The 21887-nt window shown below is 41.9% G+C and overlaps 2 protein-coding genes and 1 long non-coding RNA gene across 5 annotated transcripts in view; 2 read left to right on the top strand and 1 right to left on the bottom strand.

The window, feature by feature from the left end:
- Positions 1–12192, top strand: part of LOC102793735 (heparan sulfate 2-O-sulfotransferase 1) — a 30788-nt gene extending 18596 nt beyond the window's left edge. Inside the window, exons 2-7 of the mRNA XM_087832002.1 lie at positions 3767–4017; positions 4114–4199; positions 4460–4598; positions 5384–5481; positions 7309–7466; positions 10404–12192. Coding sequence (XP_087688128.1) covers positions 3767–4017; positions 4114–4199; positions 4460–4598; positions 5384–5481; positions 7309–7466; positions 10404–10627 — 956 coding nt within the window. The 3' untranslated portion in view covers positions 10628–12192. The remainder of the gene's footprint in view (positions 1–3766; positions 4018–4113; positions 4200–4459; positions 4599–5383; positions 5482–7308; positions 7467–10403) is intronic.
- Positions 4633–8359, bottom strand: LOC148097759 (uncharacterized). The gene is made up of 3 exons (XR_015716783.1): positions 8210–8359; positions 7072–7235; positions 4633–6219 (listed from the first exon to the last, which is right to left on the bottom strand). It is a non-coding gene; the product is annotated as an uncharacterized LOC148097759 (long non-coding RNA).
- Positions 12193–15870: 3678 nt separating the features above from the next.
- Positions 15871–21887, top strand: part of LOC102784989 (serine/threonine-protein kinase N2) — a 22091-nt gene continuing 16074 nt past the window's right edge. For 2 of the 3 annotated variants that reach the window (XR_015716817.1, XM_087832224.1), the window contains exon 1: positions 19643–19956. Coding sequence is in view for 2 of the 3 variants with exons in the window: in XM_087832224.1 (XP_087688350.1) it covers positions 19762–19956 (195 nt within the window). In the remaining variant the exon portion in view is untranslated. Of the gene's footprint in view, positions 16165–19642; positions 19957–21887 lie in introns of those variants that run through there. The other variant, XM_006786804.3, reaches the window with a different exon arrangement.

Below are 21887 nucleotides of genomic sequence, written 5' to 3'. Positions count from 1 at the left end.
GGGTTTTGTTTGCCATGCGCACACAGTTTCAAGCCGTGTTGTTTTAAATATATGCAGCTGCAGTCGAAGCACTTACTCCTTGCTCTGGATAATCCACAGACCTCGCTGTCAACAGTTCTCACTGGGAGTATTTTATTTAATGGAAAGTAGTCCCAGTAAAACACTCCTGACAGTGAGGCCTGTGGATTATTTAGAGTAACTGGAGCACTGGAAAAAGTTGCTGTTGAATATTTCAGATGTTTCTTTTTCTTTCTTTAAGCTGTAAGCACTGGAAACACGTTTTCATTCATAATATATTTGGCATGTGAGAAGTGAGGCAGATATGTGGATTAAAGCTGCTTTTAAGTTCAGATGATGAACGTTTTCTGAATAACCAGTAAGAAAAACACAAATCAAACAGGTTAGTCAATTTTAATTCATGAAATGCCAGTTTTATGGAACTTTATATTGTAAAGCAAAGACCCTAAAATATTAGAGAGAAAACCCCAACAGTCATGTGACCCCGTCTATCAAAACAGGTTATTTTATTATTTTAGCTATTTGCCAAACAGTACTGAAGATACAGAAATATAATGAGCAGGAGCTAAAGTCCAAGCTCTCAGGCTTTAATATTAGATTAACCATTGAGGAATTACATTCGTCTATATTTGTCATATAACTTGAGAGTGATTATGCTTTTTTTCATTTTGTTTGTTTGTTTTTGTCCATATAGGGCTCGGTCACACAGGTCTAAAAACCCCTTGCAGGTTAAAAATAATTACAAGGTGATTCTCTCAGTGACACGAACCAGAAACGGAGAACATTCACCTTCAAAGTAAAAGTTATGCTTTACACAGCAACCGACACATTTCAAAAGGTTCAGCTTTTACACTGAAGGTGAACAATCCCATGTTTTAAGTTTGCATCGAGCTTTTCAGAGTTTGACTGCCATCGTGTAATTAGTTTGCAAGTGTTTGGAGACAAGTCGGCATCTTCCATAAAAACTCCTGGCGACCTCAGCAACCTGTTAGTGATCCAAATAGTCGCAGCACCGAATACTTCTTTGTGACAACTTTTACACTACCAACTGCCAGCAACCTCCAACATCCACTTGCCAGCTGGAGGCAGAATGCACATTTTTCCCTAGAAGCAGGTGGTTGCCAGCCCTTAAATAACAAAAAGTATGTCATTGTCCAAAACTGTATAGACCTCATTGTGGGAAGTATAGGAAAAATAACTAAGATGTAATATAGGGCTGTGCAATATGAACAAAATCTCATATCCCAATATAAGAATTCTATCGTCCGATAACGATATAAATCACAAAAATGTAACATTTTCTGTAAATTCTGTGAATCTCGGGCAGCTCGACTTGCGGGAAGTGTTTCCAGCTGCGCGTCACGTAGCTGGAGTCGAGTGTTTTAACAGATGCATGAAACTATACATTTTTAGACATAAGTTGTAAACGCTGTTTTCTTTTTGAGTATTTATTACACCGCGTGCTGCGAGGAAAAGCCTGTTCTAATGTTTGAGTCTAAGGTTTATTTTTTAGCACCTGACGGCTCTTTTTTTTACTTCTCATCCGTAAATAATCTGCTCTTTCACGTGATTCAGTTTATTTTGAAAAGTCTCAACAGGATCTTGAGCTTTATTGTGAAAGGTTTATGTGGAACATAAACAAGCGGTCACGCGATGGTGTTACCATTGTTGTTGCTAACCACAACGCATAAAAACAGGCGCTTGTCCGTCCTTAGTGGTTATATTAAATATAAGAGAAAGAGAGAACTTTAAGAAATTAATATAGCCACTACAGTGACCATCAAAACGATAAAAAAAAAATATTGCCATAAACAGTTTATTTTGCGACACCACAAAACAAATGATAGCGTAAAATGAAACTATAGACGTTTTTATATCGTCATCCAATATATATCGTTATATCGAACAGCCCTAATGTAATATAATATTTGGAATAACCATTATATTAAGGTTCCCATCATTCATATGAGTCAACTCTCTGTCAAAACCTTTGAGAATAAAGAGTGTGTCCTTAAGACACCTGGCACTGCACACCCGTAAAACTCTTCTTTTGTCTTTGCCATTCTCTCTCTGCTGTCGCAGTACTCCATTTCAAAAATAATCCAAAACGACACTTGATCCCATGTGGTAAAGTTTCAACATGGCAACTGTTATTTCTGTTGTTGTTGGCCAAGGCGCGCTTTGGACGGACATGCGAATGAGTATCTCCATTACAGCTGTTCTGCACGCTGACAGCCTTCAGCCATTACAGCCACCTGGCACGTCTCCACGCCGTCAGTCCAGTTGTGAGCATGCGGAAACGGCGAGGCACCGTCAGAAACCAGATCTCGCTTTCATGAGCGGAACATTAACAGCTGCTCGGGAAGGTGTAAGAGCAGGGGCTGAGAGTATGTTCGCATTCACACAGATGAAGGAGAGGCTGCCGGAATCGCAGATGACATCTTAATTGGCCTTTTGGTGCCAGATGCCAGCCTGGAAAGACGTCCAGGCCAGGTCCAAGCTGTAACTGTGTCTCAGTTGCCAGGCACGGCATTAGGAAAGGTTTTTAGGAGCCTAGTGGCTCTACTGGGAGCTCCCACGGGTATTAGGTTCTCCAGTGTTGTGCTGCCTCCCCTCCTCGTACAAACACCCTTCTTCTCTCTCCATGCTTCCTGCAGAGCACTCTGAGGCTTTGTCAACACCCGTCAATCTGAGCCGAATTCAGATAAAGAAAAGCCCAAGGACGACAAAGGCCATGCCTTCTTTGTGTTCAATCTATTCACACTGAGCTACTGGGGTCTGGCTTTTTTGCAGCTTCGTGCAGTGTTTAGGTGGAAACAGCCCCCCCACGCCTCACAAAAAACCCTCCACCCTTCTCATTTAAGCTACATTGATGTCCTGCAAATGTCCAGTTAGCCACCAAATAACTGCCAACCTCTAACCCTGAACCACCTCTTACTGTTCCCTTTCCCACTCCCTTTATGTGATACCTTTCTCGGAAGAATCATTTCCCATTACCCTGAGCCTGTTCTACATGCTAGTCCAAATGAAGGTACATTTATTTGATCTAAAATATGAGCAAACACACAGTCCACTCTGCAGTTAAATGAGGAGAGTGAAAGTAAAGGTAGAGGACTGATATTAAAGATGAATCTGATTAGCGAACAAGAGAAGCGGTACCACAGTGTGAAATGGGCTGCTCACAAAATGATTACCTAATATTCCTGTTTGACATTACTCTTGATCCTCAGCGTGAAGCAGGGAAAGATCTTGAAGCTCTCCCGACAGATGGTGAAATGAAAATCCATTTTTAATGAAGTTACAGTTTAGTCTCTCACACAGCGCCGACGCTTCTGACAAGGAAACACGATATTTTAAGGTGTAAGTGGATCAGATTTGAATCAAAGACTATATTTGTAGCATGCATATCAAGTACAGAGTGTTGGATCATAGTTGTAAGTAAGAAAACACAAAGCTTTGAGGATTTGGGATGCTCTGAAATCAAACTGGAGCATGTAGTCTTATTTTTCTCTTAAATCGATCAGTAGTTTAACAAATGAGCTGGATCTTTTTCACGGAAAAGTTCCTGCTGTTATTCTGCTTCACAGGGAGGTCAAAGGTCAAGTTCAGCTTGAGAACAGCTTCACCTGGAGCTTGAGTAATCAGTAACTCACTGAAGGACTTTTTTAATCTTTCCTTTCAGGCAACTCTCATAAAAAAAAAAAAATCTTGAACTCGCCTTTTTCTAATTTCCGTTCGTCTCCCCCAGAACGAGCCATCGCCAGACACGAGGTACGAGAGATCGAGCAGAGGCACACGCAAGACAGCCTGCGGGAGCGGGACTCAGCCGCAGCGCTGTCCGACAGCGAGGATGACGTGGTCATCATCTACAACCGGGTGCCCAAGACAGCCAGCACTTCCTTCACCAACATCGCCTACGACCTGTGCGGGAAGAACCACTACCACGTCCTGCACATCAACACCACCAAGAACAACCCGGTCATGTCCCTCCAGGACCAGGTCAGGGGACCTGCGTTTCCTCCATCTTCCTACACCTGATCATCTTTGTCTGCTACGGAGGTCATTATTGTGATATGTTGATTCTGGTTTGTTCAGGTGCGGTTTGTAAAGAATGTGACTGAATGGAGGGAAATGAAGCCGGCTTTCTACCACGGACACGTCTCCTTCCTGGATTTCACCAAGTAAAGAAGCCTTCATTTCACATAGTGTTTTTTTTTTTCTCCACAGCCCTGTAACCAGTTAATCCACCCTGCTGTGGCTTTGATCAGCTGACTCCACCTTGTGGTCACTTAAAGCTGTTCACTCTCAGAGTGAAAAGCAAATTGTAGCGATTTGAATGTTTAGGAAAACAAAATTGCATAAAAACAAAAATTCAAAATTCAGTTTCATGCATTTTGATTTCATTCCTGGTGAGTTTTCTGAAATGAGTAATTCTCCTCAGGTTCGGGGTGAAGAAGAAGCCCATCTACATAAATGTGATTAGGGACCCAATTGAAAGGCTGGTGTCCTATTATTACTTTTTACGTTTCGGGGACGACTACAGGCCCGGCTTGAGACGCAGAAAGCAAGGAGACAAGAAGGTAAAACAGCTTTATTCTTTTATTTAAAGAATGGATTCATTTTCATTTACATAACATAACAACAAATCTGTGGATGAAATCTCACTTAATATTTGGCTTGAGTGATCGAACCGAGCGTTTATCTTCCAGAGCTCAGCATTTTGAGGCCTCTGTGCTGCCGACAGTCATCAAGGCATTGAGTGTTTTTGGGGTGTCCGTGGTTGAATCCCGTGGTTGTAAATGGAAAAACATCAGGAATGCTAGCAAAAAAAATCTAATTACATCTGGCACAAATGTTCATTTGGACTCAAGGATGAGCTCATTAAAAGTTAGTAGTCAAGATCAGTGTCACCTCACCAAAGTTGAGAATTCGCAGTTTAATTATCGCTAAATTTCACACAAATGCCTCTAACGGGAAAATCAGATGAAGTGGTGACATAAAATGTGACCAGACTGGGTTGTTACCAGCTACTTAACTAGCATACCACTGTGAGGTGGTAATTCCAGTTAAAACAAAATTCCCTCTGTTTCATTTCTCCCAAATGTGTGTTTTGTTTTTTTCTTTTGAACTAGAAGAAAAAATTACTGGAGAATTGAAGTTCTGACTAAACTGTGGAAAATAACCACTTCAAGTAACTTTTTAAGGCTCGGTGTAGTTTCAGGATTATATTTGTGCATAAAGCTACTTCGGAATGTTGTCGTCTTTCTTTTGTTTCTAAGTGCATTAAGGGATATGAAGGTCTAATGTGAAGGAACACTTATCTTTTCGTCTACTTTCTTGGTGTTTTTCATGTTCTGTGTTTCAGACGTTCGATGAATGTGTATCAGCTGGTGGCTCGGACTGCGCTCCCGAGAAGCTCTGGCTCCAGATTCCCTTTTTCTGTGGTCACTACTCCGAATGCTGGTGAGAATTCAAACACCTGCTGCTCCTGCTGTGTCGCATTCAGACCACACTGAGTCTGAGATTATCAAACCTGTGTCCTTTTTTTAGACATTTCCATGTTGACAGAAGAGATCTGGTTATATTGCAACCAAAAACAGGAATGAACAGGCTTAATGATACAGCTTATGTACCTAATAAAATAGTGTAGCTATAAATCAATACACTACTGTTTTGTTTTCTTCGAGGTGTGCATTGTGTGTTTAAATTTTTTTTTTTTAATGAGCAAAGTAGACAGGATGAGAACAAAAGAAGAAGTAGCAGACCTGAAAAAACTACAGCAGAGATTAAAGTATCCCAGTTAAGGACACGCTGCACACCATGCTGAGTTTTTAGCTAATAGTTCTTTTGGGAATCACCTTGTTGGTGCAAAAGTCCTGTTTTATGCCAGTTTAACTGTGTTATCTTCAGCATTTTCTACGGATTCAACTGCAGAAATTGGTTGATAGGGCATATTTAGTGTTTTCATAAAAGAGTGGTTAAAGACAGACTATTAGACCATGTATCCATCTTGTTTCGCTTATCTGGGGTCGGGTTGTGGGGCAGCAGTCTTAGCAGAAAAGCCCAGACCTCCCTCCCCGTGGCCACCTCCTCTAGCTTGTCCGGTGGAACACCAAGGCGTTCCCAGGGCAGCTGACAGACATAATCCCTCCAGCATGTCCTGGGTCTGCTCCTTGGCCTCCGAAAGAAAACCGGTTTCTCCTAAAACAGTCAGGTACAAGAACTTGACTGAAAATGAGCGAAAAAGCAGCCGATGTCTGAAGAAAAACTTCTGAAAGCCCGGAGAACCATTGCTCAAGAGCACTTTAAAAAGAAAAAACTGCATTATAAGTCTGGCTCCTTGGGAGCAAAATAGGAATAAATCAGGACTGGCTCGAGACATTTGCACAGTATCAAATGTTAAATATGCTTGGTTGGGTTCAGATTTAACACCACTGTTAGGGTAGGAATCAATGCAGCGGTGAGATATTTTTCTCTGGGTTTGTTGTCAATAACACAAACAAGCAAAGTCACTGACCTTGTCTTTTCCTCAGTGCATGCAGATGAAATTGTTAAAAAAGACGTGATGTATCGGTTTTGTTCAATAGAGCACCACATTCAGTCATTCTCTGCTTTGCTACACTCTCTTCTCAAGGTCTCCAGTAGCTCTCACTGCCTTGAGCCGTTCTCTCTACATTGTGTTTTCTTCCTTTTTTATCAGTCTCTCGCTGACCCTACTCATCCCTCTCATCCTGCCTAATCCTTTGCCAACTCTGCTTTCCATCTTTTAACCATCTACCCTCTTGCTGACTGAAGGTCTGAGTGTCTGGGATTTAGAGAGCAGTATATTAAAGTAATGGAAAGGCCCTTGGAAACATTAAATAAATAGTGAAGACAAAAAGGTGAGGTCAGTGCAGCCAGTCATAGATTGATGTGTTTAAGAAGGCCTTGCCAACAATTTACTTTATAGGTTTAAACAATCCTTATTTTATTTTCACTACAAAGCTTTTTCCTTTTTTTTTCTTTTTGCGCTGCTCTCCTGTTGTCTCAACCCTCTCCGGACTCACGGCTCACCTAATCGTTCATCCTGTCTGTCTTTCAGCTCCTCTCTGCTGCTCTTCTCCCCGTCACCTCCTCTTCCTCCGTGTCAGGCCTTACATCATTCTTCCCCTCCATTTCTGCTCAGTTTTTCCAAGCTGTGTGGGATTTTTTTTCCCATCCAGCAGAGCAGTGACTCCCTAAGAATAAAGAGAAAATATTCACATCGAAAAGAAAAACATGTCTTTTTTTTTTTTCTTTTTTTGTGTGTAGGAACGTGGGCAGTCAGTGGGCTCTGGAGCAGGCAAAGTACAACCTGGTGAATGAGTACTTGTTGGTCGGCGTAACAGAAGAGCTGGAAGATTTTGTCATGATGCTGGAGGCCGCGCTGCCACGCTTCTTCAAAGGAGCCACTGAGCTGTACAAAACAGGTGCTGCTCCTGCCACACAGTTTTTATATATATATATATATATATATATATATATATATATATATATATATATATATATAAGGGGTGCAACGATACACAAAATTCACGGTTCAGTTCGGTTCGATACTTTGGTGTCACGGTTTGATATTTTTTTGATACAAAAAAAATGTTCATGCCTTTTAATTTGTCATGTATTAAAATTATAAATATATATTTTAACTCAAAAGTACAGTTTTTAAATTTAATGCTGCTGAAACAACAAACTAATAAAAAATAAATAAATCTCTGATCGAGAAATCACTCATCTTCGGAAAAGAGTTTATTACAGAGAAATGGCTCTTTCCAAAATAAAAGCTATACTATACGCTTCTTCTGGGTTATAGTCTCAGCAGCATATTAAACATATCAGGTCCCCATAAGGAGAATCATGTGCTAACGGCTGTCTAAATGACTCGGGTAAAGTTTGTAGCATGCGTGCTTGTTGTTTTTGTCTGCTTCCACTCATCTTTGCACTAGGATGATGTCGGTGTAAATGTGCAGTCATATTCGTTGTGTTCCCACTAGTGCTGTCAGCGTTAATCTCGTTAAAATGACGTTAACGAGCTACCGCGGATCGCCCCGTGCGTGGGGCTGGACGGCCAACACGTTAAGCAAACTGCGCGCACTAGTTCCCACCAATGTAATTGAGCATTGCGTGGCACATCCGACATATTGTTTTTTACTTTTGTCCATGACGCGCTTACCTTCAGGGTCATACTTCACATGAAGACCAAAATAGTTCCAAACGCCAGATCTGAATGAGGGTGGGGGAGGTTCAATTTGCCATGTTGCAAGGAGAGCTTAACTTCTGTCTCGCTAGCTTGCCCTGCGGTCAGTGAATCTGCGTTCGACTACTCCGCCTAGGCTGCACTGTCGAGCGCAGATCCACTGAACGCTCAACACAGACAGCATCGTCAGAAGAAAAGTTGATAAAATAAATTAAAAATTTTGTATTGTTCATACATATGCGTACCGAACTGAAAGCACTGTATCGAACGGTTCAATATCGATACGAGTATTGTTGCACCCCTAATATATATATTTGCTGCTTCAATCCTCTCACTGCAAATTCAGGGCTAAATATTGTGTGTTTACGTGCTGCGGTTGCTCATTAGCGCTTTGAATTGCTCTCCCGAGAATTCAGCTGTGATCAAAATGCAGTCGTGCTGCTTCACTGATGTAGTTACAGATTAGTTATAATGAGTGCAGCCAGAATGAATAATGGAGAGCACAATAGGGTCTGGTGTGACAATCACACCGATGCACAATGATTCAATATACCCGAGCGCATTAATCAATTAATCTGAAGACTGAGTCTCACATTCAAATGTCATGTCGTCTCGATCTGTCTCATTTCTTTGTGCACGGGTACAGCTAATGTTTACTAAATTACTCAGCTAGCACGTGGTTGCCAGGTTTCTGGCATTAGTAAGTTATCTGTGACTTTCAATCGGGTCAAACCAGAGGACTGTAGATAACGCATGACAGTTTGTGGTGCTTCTTTCTGTTTGTTTGTTTGTTTTTTATTTCTCTGACTACTGCACAGTGATGATGCACAGTCACTGTGCCTAGTCAAGTGTCAGGCAATTAACAGTTAATTTAAAAACTACTTATTTTACAGTGTGTGGTTTTTGTTTTGGGTTTGTTTGTTTGTTTGTTTTTAATACAGAGCAAATAAACTTGACACTATTTAGTGGCCTGTTTCCAGAGTTAAATGGACAGTTAACTGCAAAGTCATATTTATCTATTATTCATCTTTATTTTAGGGCTATTTATTCATTTTAGATACACTATATTGCCAGAAGTACCCATCTAATTCAGGTGTTCCAATCACTTTCATGGCCACAGCCGTATAAAGATACTGTGATGTATAATGTGCAGAGGTGGCCAACTTTGTGTAGAGTCAACGCTACAGATCTTCAAACTTCATGTGGGCTTCAGATTAGCTCAAGAACTGTATGTGGAGAGCTTCGTGGAATGGGTTTATCATATTAAAGCCAATGGATTAAGAATGGGATCTCACGCAACTACAGACCGTAAACAAGGCGCGAATAGGACACCGGAAACAAAGCTCCCCACAGGAGTTTCCGCACCGGAAGTAGCATATGCTAACGTGCACATAGTCAATTACACAACAATTGTTTTCAAACGTTTGCCGATCTGTCTGAAAGTGACTGCAGTCTTGTTTGGAGATGGGTTGCCTCCCAACCGGTGACCTATGTGATGTTTTGCAAAAGAAAGTGGTCACCATGCCTACCTGCAATTGCTTGTCGAAGCAATTTTTGTTGCCTACAAGGAGGTGGCCCCCAATCCCCCACCAATATGTATTTTATTTTTACATTTCTGAAGAAAAGGCTTAAATAACTGTGCGTCACACACCAGCACAATCTAAATGAATAAAAGTCATGTTTTTAGGTGAACTGGCCCTTTAAGACAGCCTCCCCCACACACAGAGACACACACATGTTTAGTGTTAGCTGTTTATTGGACATACAGATACCAGTGTTATGTAGGATTTTGTTGTTGTCGGTTGTGTAGTTTATATTAGAAAAAGCTCACACTAAGTATGCTTTAATGTTGCTGTTGTCACAGCAGCCATTTTGACACAAAGCAGCAGGAAGTCACTTTAATGAAGGCCACGCGGCTAAACAGAAAAGAAGCTGCTGCTGTTTCATGTGAAAGTGGCAACTGTTCAAGGATCTTGAAAAAAAGAAAAGGTGTCATTCTGATTGAAGCTGCTTGTTGTTAATGCCAGTGGATTAACAGAACTGCAACAATCGCTTCTGCAAAACTAACAAAAGCAACACTTAAATGCATTACCAGTAAATATAACAGGCCGCTTATGTACTGAGTTCATGTCCTTTAATCCCATGTTGTTCCCCCTCACTCGCATCACAGGTAAGAAATCCCACCTAAGGAAGACCAGCGAGAAGAAGCCGCCCACAAAGGAGTCGATTGCCAAGCTGCAGCAGTCCACCATCTGGAAGATGGAGAACGACTTCTATGAATTTGCCCTGGAGCAGTTCCAGTTCGTCAGGGCGCATGCTGTCCGGGAAAAGGACGGGGAACTCTACCTGCTGGCCCAAAATTTCTTCTATGAAAAAATCTACCCCAAAAACTAGAGAAGAGAGCGGAGTGCTTTGGAGGAGGACAGAACACTTCGTCCATGCTCAGTCGTGCGCTCTTGAGACAAACAGAAGTGGGAGTGAGGTGAGACTTGAGGACTACTGTGTGCCTCATTTGAGAGCATGATGTGGAGCTGGAGAAGCAATCCGGCTGTGACGCAGCGACCGGACTGGCAGCAGTTGCTACTCGCGGCTGTGCCGGCCAGCTGGACGAGGAGCTCGCGTTTCAATCAGCAGGTTGCTATCGCTACCGGCAGCTGCTCCATTCCCTTTCACTTCAACGCCAAAGGTCGTCCATGCCGAGGGCCTCTCCCGGCTGGCGTCTTAAAGACGACCGGCCGACAGCTGATCATCCCTCCACTCCTGATTGGATTCACTGTTCTTCTATCCAGAAGATTCTCATTGGCTCTGTACTGTTTGGTTGTGTTTGGTTGTATTTTATCTCTTTATTACGTTTTTGGTTTGTACGTAAAGACGTTTGACGATGAAACGACATGCCTCACGCCTCATCACCACTACTAACTTAAAGAGACGGTACTGTAAGAAACGTTGCTGTGTTGCTGGACTTGAATGAAGCCTTTTGAGGTTTTTATGAGTAAAAGTCCTGTGAACGCGGACTGTTTCCCGGGGCAGGCGTGTATGTTTTATACTATACTAAGTGTGTGACTCTTGTAAATGTGCAGCTTTTCCTATGGAGGGTAACGGAGGAAACGTTTACACCTTATTTTATTGAAGTGAGGTGAACTTGCTGCTTCTGTAAATATTTACAACTTTTTAAATCCATTGCATTTCCTGGCAGATAGGTTACAGAAGTCTGGACGTGTTGTTGGTTTTATTTTTGTCACGTAGAAGCATTTAAACACGGGAGGCTGCTAAAATCTGTTTGGGGAAATGTGCTTTTCCTTGTTTTCAATGCGACTTTTGTACCAGTAAATTTCAGACTTTTAGCAACTAAAGCATGAAGAGTGGACATGAGGAAGTTCCCCTGCTGTATTGGGTGTCACCTAACTCCACTATGAGCCCAAACGTTTCCATTTTTTTTACAAGTGGGGAAATTATGCATTACTTCAGGAGCTTCAAAAGAGCATTCCCAGTCAAAGCCAGACTGTTTCTCATTGATTTTTATGCCACGCTAACATAACCAGCTGCAGCATTACGGTACGTTTAAAAGGCTGATAAGAGATCAGTCTTCATTCATTTACTTGATAAATTGGCTTTATTTGGGCTCTGATGGGGTTTTTTTTTTTTTTTTTAATCGTGTAAGGGAAACGATGAAAATTACAAGCATTTTAAAAAGGCATACTTTGTTATGATGGGAAAGAGCCTCAGCTTCTTCCTGGATGTGCTGTCACTGTCTGTATTTGTATATCCAGGTGAATGGATGCTCCCTTGCCATCTGAGGACATACTGTAGTTAACCACTCTGTCTTGTGTGCCTTCTCTAGAGTTCGCCTTGTTTTGCAGGTTTTTCTGATTGAACATAAAGACAACACGGCTGCCATGTCTGTTTTCATCTTTTGACTGACAAACAATATAAAGAAGACTTTAAAAAAAAAACTACCTGAGGTTCATGACTGGTTTTTGTTTTTTGTTTTTTGTTTTTTTCCAAATGTTTTTGCATCATCATCATCATCATCATTGTGTACAGCAGAGCAAGGATTTTGCGAGGTGATACAGATAAACGGAAAAGTCAAGCTGGCTTACTTCAGGTGTCCTGCAGGGGGCGATAAAGAGCCTCCAGGTTCACTCCTGCCTCTGAGTGTGTGTTTATCATTTTCACATGACTTCCAAACAGTGTTTGATGATTGCAGTGACATGTGGTTGTGTGCCAACCTCTTTATATTTCCAGCACGTGTTCAGCACCTCCTCTTCTCGTAGTTTCTGCAGCTGAGCTTCATAAACGGAGGGCACTGAAACAGGAGCCACCACAGGCCAGGGAAAGTTGATGTGAGCCAGTGCTGCCACTCAGCGTTATTCACCCATGCTCTCAGATAATCCCTGGACAGGCATCAGCTACTGGACTCATCCCCAGTAATCTCAAATCATTCTCCAGTTACAGCTTCCTGGTCTTGGCCCTCTGACCTAGATTAACATGGACAATGCCCCCCCTCTTACTCTGAAGCCTCAGTTACACGCTGCCTTTTAATATTAGACCAGGGACTGCCTGTTTTTACGACAGTCTGCTACTGAAAGCTCCATGTAAACAACCTAAAATAAACCTTTAATACACACCCATACATACACAACATTTAACATATAGTCATGCAGCGTTGTGTTTTTCAGTGTCAGATATGAGGTTCCCTGTTGATTGGATGACATATTTATACATATAACAAATGTATAAAACCACTACAGATACCAGATTTTCTACTGATTCTTTTTTCTTTATTTTATTGTTTACCGGTAATCAAGTGAGCCGGGGGATTCTTTCAGTTTTGCAAAGCTGGCCAAGAATTTAAAATGAGCCAAGCTGTCACATCCTGGGGTTTTCATTCAGTCACTAGGGTAATTTTTCCATGGGCTAACTCTGTTGTCATGTCAGTCACTACCACTCCCACATGCCTGTTCTTTCTTGTCAGTAGTGTCACCTGATCTGCTTCTCCTCCACTCACCTGCTCCTATTCATCCAACCGATACCGCGGGAGGTGTTCATCCAGCTCTCCACCACTGATCAGTCAGACTGTCTTTGAGCTCGGTGCCTTAGCTTTCCAATATTCTGTGTCAGTGCCTGCTTTTTAATATCATTACCTGTAGTTTTAGAATTTGCTACATCTCGTGCTTTATTTGTCAGTAGAGTTCATTTGCTTTTTATTTATTTAGTTGTTTTTTTAAACCAGGAGCCATTTTACTGGATGTCCATTTCCCCACTGTAAAACCCGTGCTATGCAACGCCATTCAATATGTTTTGCTTAGTGTTGCATCACTGGAGGTTTGACTAAGAATAATGCATGAGCAGAGTTTCACACGCAGGCTGTGGCTATCGACCTGAGAAACATGGAAAAGGAAAATAAACAAGCTAGCCTGAATCATTCCCTTTATGTCTGTGAAGTGTATTTTTATGCTTTGCCGCTATTGGTAATAACGCCGTCCATTCATTTTCTTGCACCTATCCAGCACAGGGTTGTGGGGGTGGTTGCAGCTGTCACAGGGTGAAGGATGGGGTACATCCTCCACAGGTTGGCAGTCTATTGCCGAGCTAACACAGAGAGACAACCATTCACACCTACACTCACTTTGAAAATCACCAATTAGCCTTTCCTGTGCAATGGAGAACATTTAAACTCTGGTAGACTAGCTGGTGGATTTTAACCCACTACCTTTAGGAAGGAGTGCTAAACACCACACCACCATAAACTCATATATATGGGGTTGCTTTTAAAAAAAAAAAGGCAAAAACAAGCTAACTTGAAATATATAGAGTGAATGAAAGGGTTGTTTTTCCTTTTTCTTTTTAAAATCCTGTCTGAACCATAGCCATCTCACTAAAACTTCACCATCACCTCCGTAATCTGGATAATAATCGTTTATCATGTGTTGTAACACACCCACATCTGTATTATTTGAGTGAGATAACAGAGGTGGAACTCCGGGGAGGTGCAACGCAGACATGCACGTGTCTGATAATGGCAGATATCAATAAATATAAACAAACCTGCCAGCACATTAAATCGCCTCCATTTTTTCCCCTCCCACACCATGCACTACGCCTGAGCAGTTCACAGATTGTGAATGCTGATGATGTATCACTGATGTATATGAAAGGCATCACAGCATCTATTCCGCCCCCTCCTGTCCTCAGTGGGCTTTTGGAGAATGACCTTTCCAGGAATTTAAACAGGAACGTCACATTTAAAAGTCTTTAGTCTTTTTTGCATGCACAATATGCTGACAGTGCTCAGTTTATGACCAACAAAACAACTAATAAATATATGAGACAGTGTGGGTATAAGTACAGAGAAAAAAGTAAGTCCGGTCTCTGGGACATATGGCTGGTGATGAAGAGTGTGCCTCTGTGGGTTATGTAATGCTGCAGTAAGTCTTCTCACTGAGGTGCGACATATCAGCCACTGAGCTCACTTCAAAACCACAGCAACAGAGTAATGTTTAAAAGAAGTGGAAGCACAGTGGGAAAGAAGCCCTTGTACCAACTTTGTGAAAAACATGGCATCAAATTCAAAATGAGCATCTAATTTTTTTAATAAAATATGATTTTTAACATTTGACATATGTTTTTGTGTTATTTCTATCCTTGGACATGGTTAGCAACAATACTCAGGTAGGCTGTGATGTTTAAACGATCAGCTGCTATGCAAAAAGATATCCACCACACTGTTACATCACCACAAGCGGCCTAAGCCAGTGGTATAAGGGACGATGGATCCATGCTTTCATGCAGTTTACACCATATTGTGATGCTATCATCCGAATATCGCAGCACAAATCAAGACTCATCAGACCAATTTTGGTGACCAATGACCAATTTTGATGAGCTCGCGTGACCTGTAGCCTCAGTGTTATGAACGTAGCTGACAGGAGTGCCATCTGGTGTGATCTTTTGTTGCCTTGTGCTTCAACATTGGATGTGTTGTGCATTCAGAGATGCTCTTCTGCATACCTTGGTTGTAATGAGTGATTATTTGTCATCAAAAAGGGATTTTCAGCCAAAGAACTGACCGTCACTGTATATTTTCTATTTTTAAGACTATTTTGTATATGGTTGTGTGGGAAAATCCCAGCAGATCAGCAGATTTGCATGTTTCAAAGTCACGCACATCACCTTTGTTCCCCACTGTGATACTGGGTTTAAACAGGCTGTGATGACTTCATCTACATGCCTAAATGTGATTATCTGATTAGATTAAAAGCAGTTGAACATTTGTACCTATTAGAGTGGCCAGTGAGGTTAGGGTTAAATTTTAAATGTTATTATTTTTTTTAAATTGTACTTTCACTTACCTTCTCAACTTTGAATAAACATAAATAGTTGCAGGACTTTTACTTGTAAAAGCATTTTATTTAAATTGACTGGTGTTACTCCTCCACCTTTTATCTCTAATACGGCTGCTTCACATATGTAAGCCTTGGTTTAATTTCTTTATTTGTGTTTGGGGAAGATTTGGGGATGTTAGCCTGAGGTGAGGCCAGCCTTTACAAAGTTTCTGATCACATGTGTGTAGTAGCTGTCCCGGCAGTGTTGCAGCTCCTCTGGGCGGACTCTTCTATTCTAACCACCGCCTCTTTCTCCAGCTGCACTGGGACAGATTTATGCTTCAGCTTTTTATTTATGAGCGCCAGTCCACCCTCCTGGACTCCGCTAGGACGGTGCGAGCGCGTCAGAGAAGTGTGAAGACGGCATGGGAAACTCCGTGTACCCGAGATGACCGATGGTTTGGTCAAAATAGTGAAGTTTTTTTGTCGCCAGAGAGGGAAACTTAAAACAAGGCTTGTTTTTGGAGTCCCACCACCCCTCCCTCCGCTCTCCCTGTAGGATTTGATTCAAAGGCGAAAATCAAGATGGCCGCCGACTCCGTGCAGGTAGGAAAAGTTGACAACTGTTGCGAAAAGTGCGCAAACTTGCTCCAGAGGCGCAGTTAGAAGTTAGCTAACAATTAAAACGCTTTAAAACGAGGCTTGCTGTGAGTTAGTCGTGTGTTAGAGGACTGCAGGGCCTCTGCTAGGTTCCAGAAGGCTGTCTGGGAATTATCCATGGATTGAGGCCTGGCACACAATTGTCCAAACTAACTTTCAAACCGGGAATTTTGTGCGAAAACCGCCGTGTTATTTAATGTAACGGACCCTGTTTTAGTTAACGAGGTTTAGCGTTTGCGTAACCGTAAAAGCTCTTAAATAGTGGCCGTTTAACGTAAACGTACAGGTCTAACGTTAAAGTTAACCTGCGTTACTTTTTTGGGAAAATAAACGTTGCCGCCGTGTGTTTAGATACTGGCAGTGTGCAGAAAATGTGGTAAAAATAGACAAAAAAAAGTCGTCTTTGTAAAGAAAATGCTTTGAGTTTTCTTTTCCAAGCTCGTTATAAACTGGTTGAACGTATAACCAGCGACACCACAGCAGCCAGCTTAGTGCCAACTGCAACAGTAACGCTAGTTTCTGTTTTTAAAAGAGGCTGGAAGTTAGTGTTACGCTCTCCTTTTTTTGTTCGGTGTGAACAGTTATGACTCACTGATTAATACAGTTTCACTCGAGTGACGTCACTCCCCCCTCCTCCAAGTGCATCTTTATATCAGAAAAACTGAGTTGTGCAACAGCTCATCCATACAGCTCGTTATCCGATGGCACTACTTTATGCGTGACCTCCAAAACTCGTGTTCAACTTGAAAGCTGCCTCACCTCCACGGGTGCGAGAACCTAATGCTGTATTTGTCATGTATGGATGACTCAGACCGATGAGGTGTTTAATTTGTGCATCTTAAATTATACATGACACATGATCTAGGTAGATTAACAACACAGAATCTATACTTGTTTATAGTTATTATATTTAAACAGGATTGCCTGGGAGCAGTCGTGTTTGAATGCTGTACATGTTGTGTAAGGACAGACATGTATGTAAGTTAGATTAAGCTCACAGACTAATCTTACTTTGAGGACTGGTTGATTTGTGTAGTTAAAAGAGTGTAACCGTAATTTGGTTTGTACCTTTTGTTTTTCTTTAGAGCTAACAAATAACAAAAAGCAAAACCTTCACCGTAATGACTAAAACTAGATGACGTATTAATACTTCAACCAGACTTTTAACAACTCCATCACAGTAAGAGAATCGTGGACATTTGGATAATAATTTCGGTCTCTGTTTCAGAACCGTTACACCGGTTAAATCATAAAAAGATTTACTTTTACTTTCTCAAAGGTTAGCAATATAATCTGGAGTGAAATCTGACACTGCACATTTATGGTCATGTGTGGGTGATGATGAATGATAAAAACAACAGTGAGCATAATGTAACAGGCAGGCAGTGTCAAATTTGTGTGCATGAATAAATAACAGTAGGACATGTTGGTGTCTCCGGTGCTGGGGTCTTGATCCTGTTAAAAGCCACATGTAGTTTTTAATTTTATCTTTGGCATTCTGCTAAATTTAAACACCTGCTTCTGGAAATTGGAGTCGAACCACATGCACTCAGCAGGGTGACAGGTGCAGGAAAGTGGTTTACCTCTCATTCAGGTTTTTTGGACACCTACTGCCTGAGGAGCTCAGAAATGACCTTTAGCTGCTGTGACCTGACATGTGAGGCGTTCCCTGCTGTTTGACTTGCTGTGGGATATGTACACTGCTTGCGTGAAGGTTGCACTTGTAAGAGCTATCTTTATTAGCTTGTGTTGCTATTTTTGGCGGCAGCACAGAGTACAGGGCTGTGGCCAGTGCTCTGCAGCCAGCTGTGGGGGTAAGATAGACCGGGTGTCGGGTTGTAGGCTGCGATTAGGCCTCGCACAGAAATGGCAAGGGCTTGGCTTTTTTAGCACAGACTTCGATAGCGGGCTCAACCTTTGCATTGTCCTTTTGTGTGAGTGGAGCTCTTGTTGTTAGACTTCTACTTCTACCTGAGGTTCAGACCAAATGTTTGCTTTTACCTCAGTTGCCTTTCATGTCCCGGAGCTCTAAAGGAGCTCATTAACAAAGGTCAACATTTGTAGGTAACCCTTGCCCTACTCATTTAAGAATATGGCACCTTTTTTGTGTGCTTTTCCTTAGACACGCATTAAGTAGTTCCCAGCAGGACTGTTTCTGTAACATCAACTAAAATATGTATCCACAAGGTTTTTGGTACTGTTTACATTTGTTGTGAAGCCTTGGATGTTTCACAGTGCAGCCAGCAGAGCCACACTGGCAAGTTCCCTCCATTCATCATAAACTGTATGTATTGTAGCGTGAGTGGAAACATTTGCTTACAATTCCTGCTCCGCTCGTCTTTGAACTTAGTAAGTCTCGAGTTCCCGGTATGATGTCACTCCCCCTTACGGGGTGATACGTTCTAGTGTCAAGAGATCATAAGAGCAGTTACAGGTAAAGGAGCAAGTCAGAGAGGTATTGCAGTGAGAGGAGAGCTTGGTCTTTTTCTTTTATTTGATCTCAAAATTAAAACACAGGCCCCGCGGGGTCTTCTAGCTGATTAATTTCTGCCTTATCTGATTGGCCTTTCATGGATTTCCTTGCATTGTTGTACCGTAAAATAGGCCTCTTCTGGTGTCCTCCTGCTATCGTCATTCCACATTGGGCAGATGCAGCTACAGTGCAAACAAGTTTTGCAGAGCAGCCAGCTTAAGAAGAGGACTCCCCCACCCCCCTCCCAGCTGTGACCTCCATTTTACCTATGAGTCGACCAGGATATGTGCAAACTATAGTTTCCTCTAAAGATAGTACTTATAGAAGAGAGGCCAGGATGGGGGAAGGGAAGGAATAAGCTGATGGAAAGCCCTCATCTTACCAAGCGTGATGCGTTTTTCTTAATAATAATCTGTCAGTCATATGCCAGGGATTTGATTCAGGGTTTGGTCCAGGTACATGTGGTTAGCTCCTGATGTACCTTGTGTAATGGTCAATTCAGGTACATGGTGATGGTCCTAGAAATAGCTTTTAATGTGAAACAGGAGTTCAATCCTTGGAAAGGAAGTAACTGTGAAGAGAGGTGGAAAACCAGAAATGCAGCTTGGATAAAGGACAATATACCACAGTCTTGTTTGAGAATTTCTTTCTCCACCACACCATCACCGACACACACACAGACACACAGACACACACACACACACACACACACACACACACACACACACACACACACACACACACACACACACACACACACACACACACACACACACACACACACACACACACACTGGCTGTCTATGGCAGGCACACTGCTTTCTGGTCTGCCATAGACAGCCAGCGTTGTTTTTTAACATGGGTTAATTTTAGCCACAGCCCTCTGCATGGAGTCAGATTAGGTCCCATTCTGGGCTGCTCTGACCTCACAGAGTGAGAAGCTAAGAGGGATTTGGCCATCGCTGCTCAGACGGTTTATCTTCCCTGCTGATGTCAATAGTCTGTAGGAGAAAGAAAGTGTGAAGAAGGGAAGGAAAAAAGCTGGAGAAAATCGGATCATAGTGGAGTGAATGATTGTGGCTTTGGGCAGAGCCTCGGTTGGTTACGCTCGTCTCACCTCCGTGGGAGAGGATACTATTAGTTTTATTAGACAACAGAAATCCACTGGAGTTAATGAGATGATCGTGGCTGGTCAGCAGAACGTGCGTGGACCGGTTTGTTCAATGGATCTAGAGATGGAATTGGCTGAAACCGATGACGTTGTGGTAAGACGGAATGATCCTTTCAGCATCCTCTCATTAGCAAGTTTAAAGAGTAGTAAACCTTGAAACTGAAGATTTCTGATTAAACCTAACTACAGTTATGAGGGTGCAAATTTTATACTGATGGGTTGAAAGCAACAATGATTTTAACAAATCATTCTTTGTTTTCTTGGATAGAGTAAGTTAATGTCCTTCTGCTTACAGCCCAGGGGCTTTCAGGACGAGGCAGTGAGTTTATCTCATGTTGAATCTGTTGTTTATTGTTATTTTATTATTTTCCCCCCAAAATAATTGCAATTTGGCTGCTTTAATTAATGGTTAAAATGAAATGCCGGTCGTTCATTGTTGCCATGGAGCACAATTAAAAGGTCATGCTGACAACTTCATATTTAAAATAAGGAGATATTTTTCAAGCCAAATAACTTTTGCTTGAATGACTTTATAATAAAATGTAATATGCTGATAATCAGACCTTAGATGCTCACAAACTAGTGGATCATTATGCTGTACTATGACCTTCTAGAGCAGAAGTGTTCAGGAAGCGGCTTCTAATCCCTCTTTAGTTAAGGTGATGGTTTTAAGGATGCAGGTCATTGGTGACTGACAGCAGCAGGGAAAACAACACGCACAGCGGCTAGCTCAAGCTCAAAACACACCACTATGCTGGAGTGATGCCAGAACACCGTGAATGGGCTGCCTGCGCCGAATTTCTGAACCCCCTTGTTTTGTTAATGGATATTTTCAGTGTAGTTGATGTGACACGTTTATTTCACATAGTCATTTTATAATGTGGAGGGGGGGGGGGGGGGGGGGGGGCTTTAGTGTTTGGGGGATCAGTATTGCAGTTTCTCTATTACACAAGCAAAAGATCCCCAGCTCCATCTTGGGAAAACACACACATCCCTATGGAGTTGCTTCAGGAAAGGCATCTGGTATAAAAACTTGTCAAATCAAACATGCGGGGCTACTCGCTGCGGCGGCCTCTTGTGAGTAAGAGAGCAGTTGAGAGTAGGTCTAAAATAGAAAAGACTGGCAATCTCTTGGTGATGAGATCATATAAATTTATGTGTCCAGGAAAACGCCTCTTTGGGCTCCAGAGCTTTGATGGTAATCAATAAATATTAAAAGCTTCAGCAAACAGGAGGATTGCATAATTGTAATATTGTCTACGCCTGTGCTGTGATGTCTGACTGAAATAGTCAGTTAAAGAAAAAGAAACTGGCTCGTGTGCTTTCTCGCTGAACAGAGGTGAAGGGTGAAATATGCTTCACTCTGCAAGTGGACTTCTTCCAGTTCTTTTCAAGGATCTTTATTTGTTGATGTGTGCATTAAAGGCTATGAATGATTGCTATATCTAGCTACAAAATCATGAAGTTGACAAAAAAAATGAAAAATCCTAAAATTAAAAGAAGAAAACATTTGAAGTGGGGTGTCAAGCATAAGATGTACTATCTTGCATCAAAAAGCCAAAAATAACAGGAAATACGAGCAGACCTCTGACTGTACGTAGTTGTGTCATGTGACCTGCTGGCTTTACCTGGTGCATTTCCTACTGGACCTGATTTTCGTTTATTATTAAAAAGAATTCCAAGAGCTTTTGAAAGATTCTCTCTGGCTGTGCGTGTTTCTCTTGTTTGTACAGTACCTTCTAATCTCAGCACGTCTCAAACATTTCATCACTCTGAGGGGGACAGTTCTTCTGCTTTTGCTGTTAAATGCTGTTTGATGACCAACATTAAGGTGCATTACCATGATCTTCCTATGCATTAAATCTACCAGGTGAATATTTGCATTCAGGGCTTCAGATTTCACATGAACTTTGATTGTGATTGTGAGAAACTCTAACTGCTGGGCCGAAACAGTTTTTAACAACTCCTTTGTGTTTCCGTCTTGTCATGAGCACCAGCTCATGACGAGATGGAAATGCATGCATG

Source organism: Neolamprologus brichardi, chromosome 18, assembly GCF_056152115.1.
Source record: "Neolamprologus brichardi isolate AB-2024 chromosome 18, ASM5615211v1, whole genome shotgun sequence".
In the NCBI taxonomy this organism is placed as follows: domain Eukaryota; kingdom Metazoa; phylum Chordata; class Actinopteri; order Cichliformes; family Cichlidae; genus Neolamprologus; species Neolamprologus brichardi.
The sequence above is the reverse complement of the archived record's forward strand: the minus strand, read 5'-3'. Positions and strand labels throughout refer to the sequence as shown.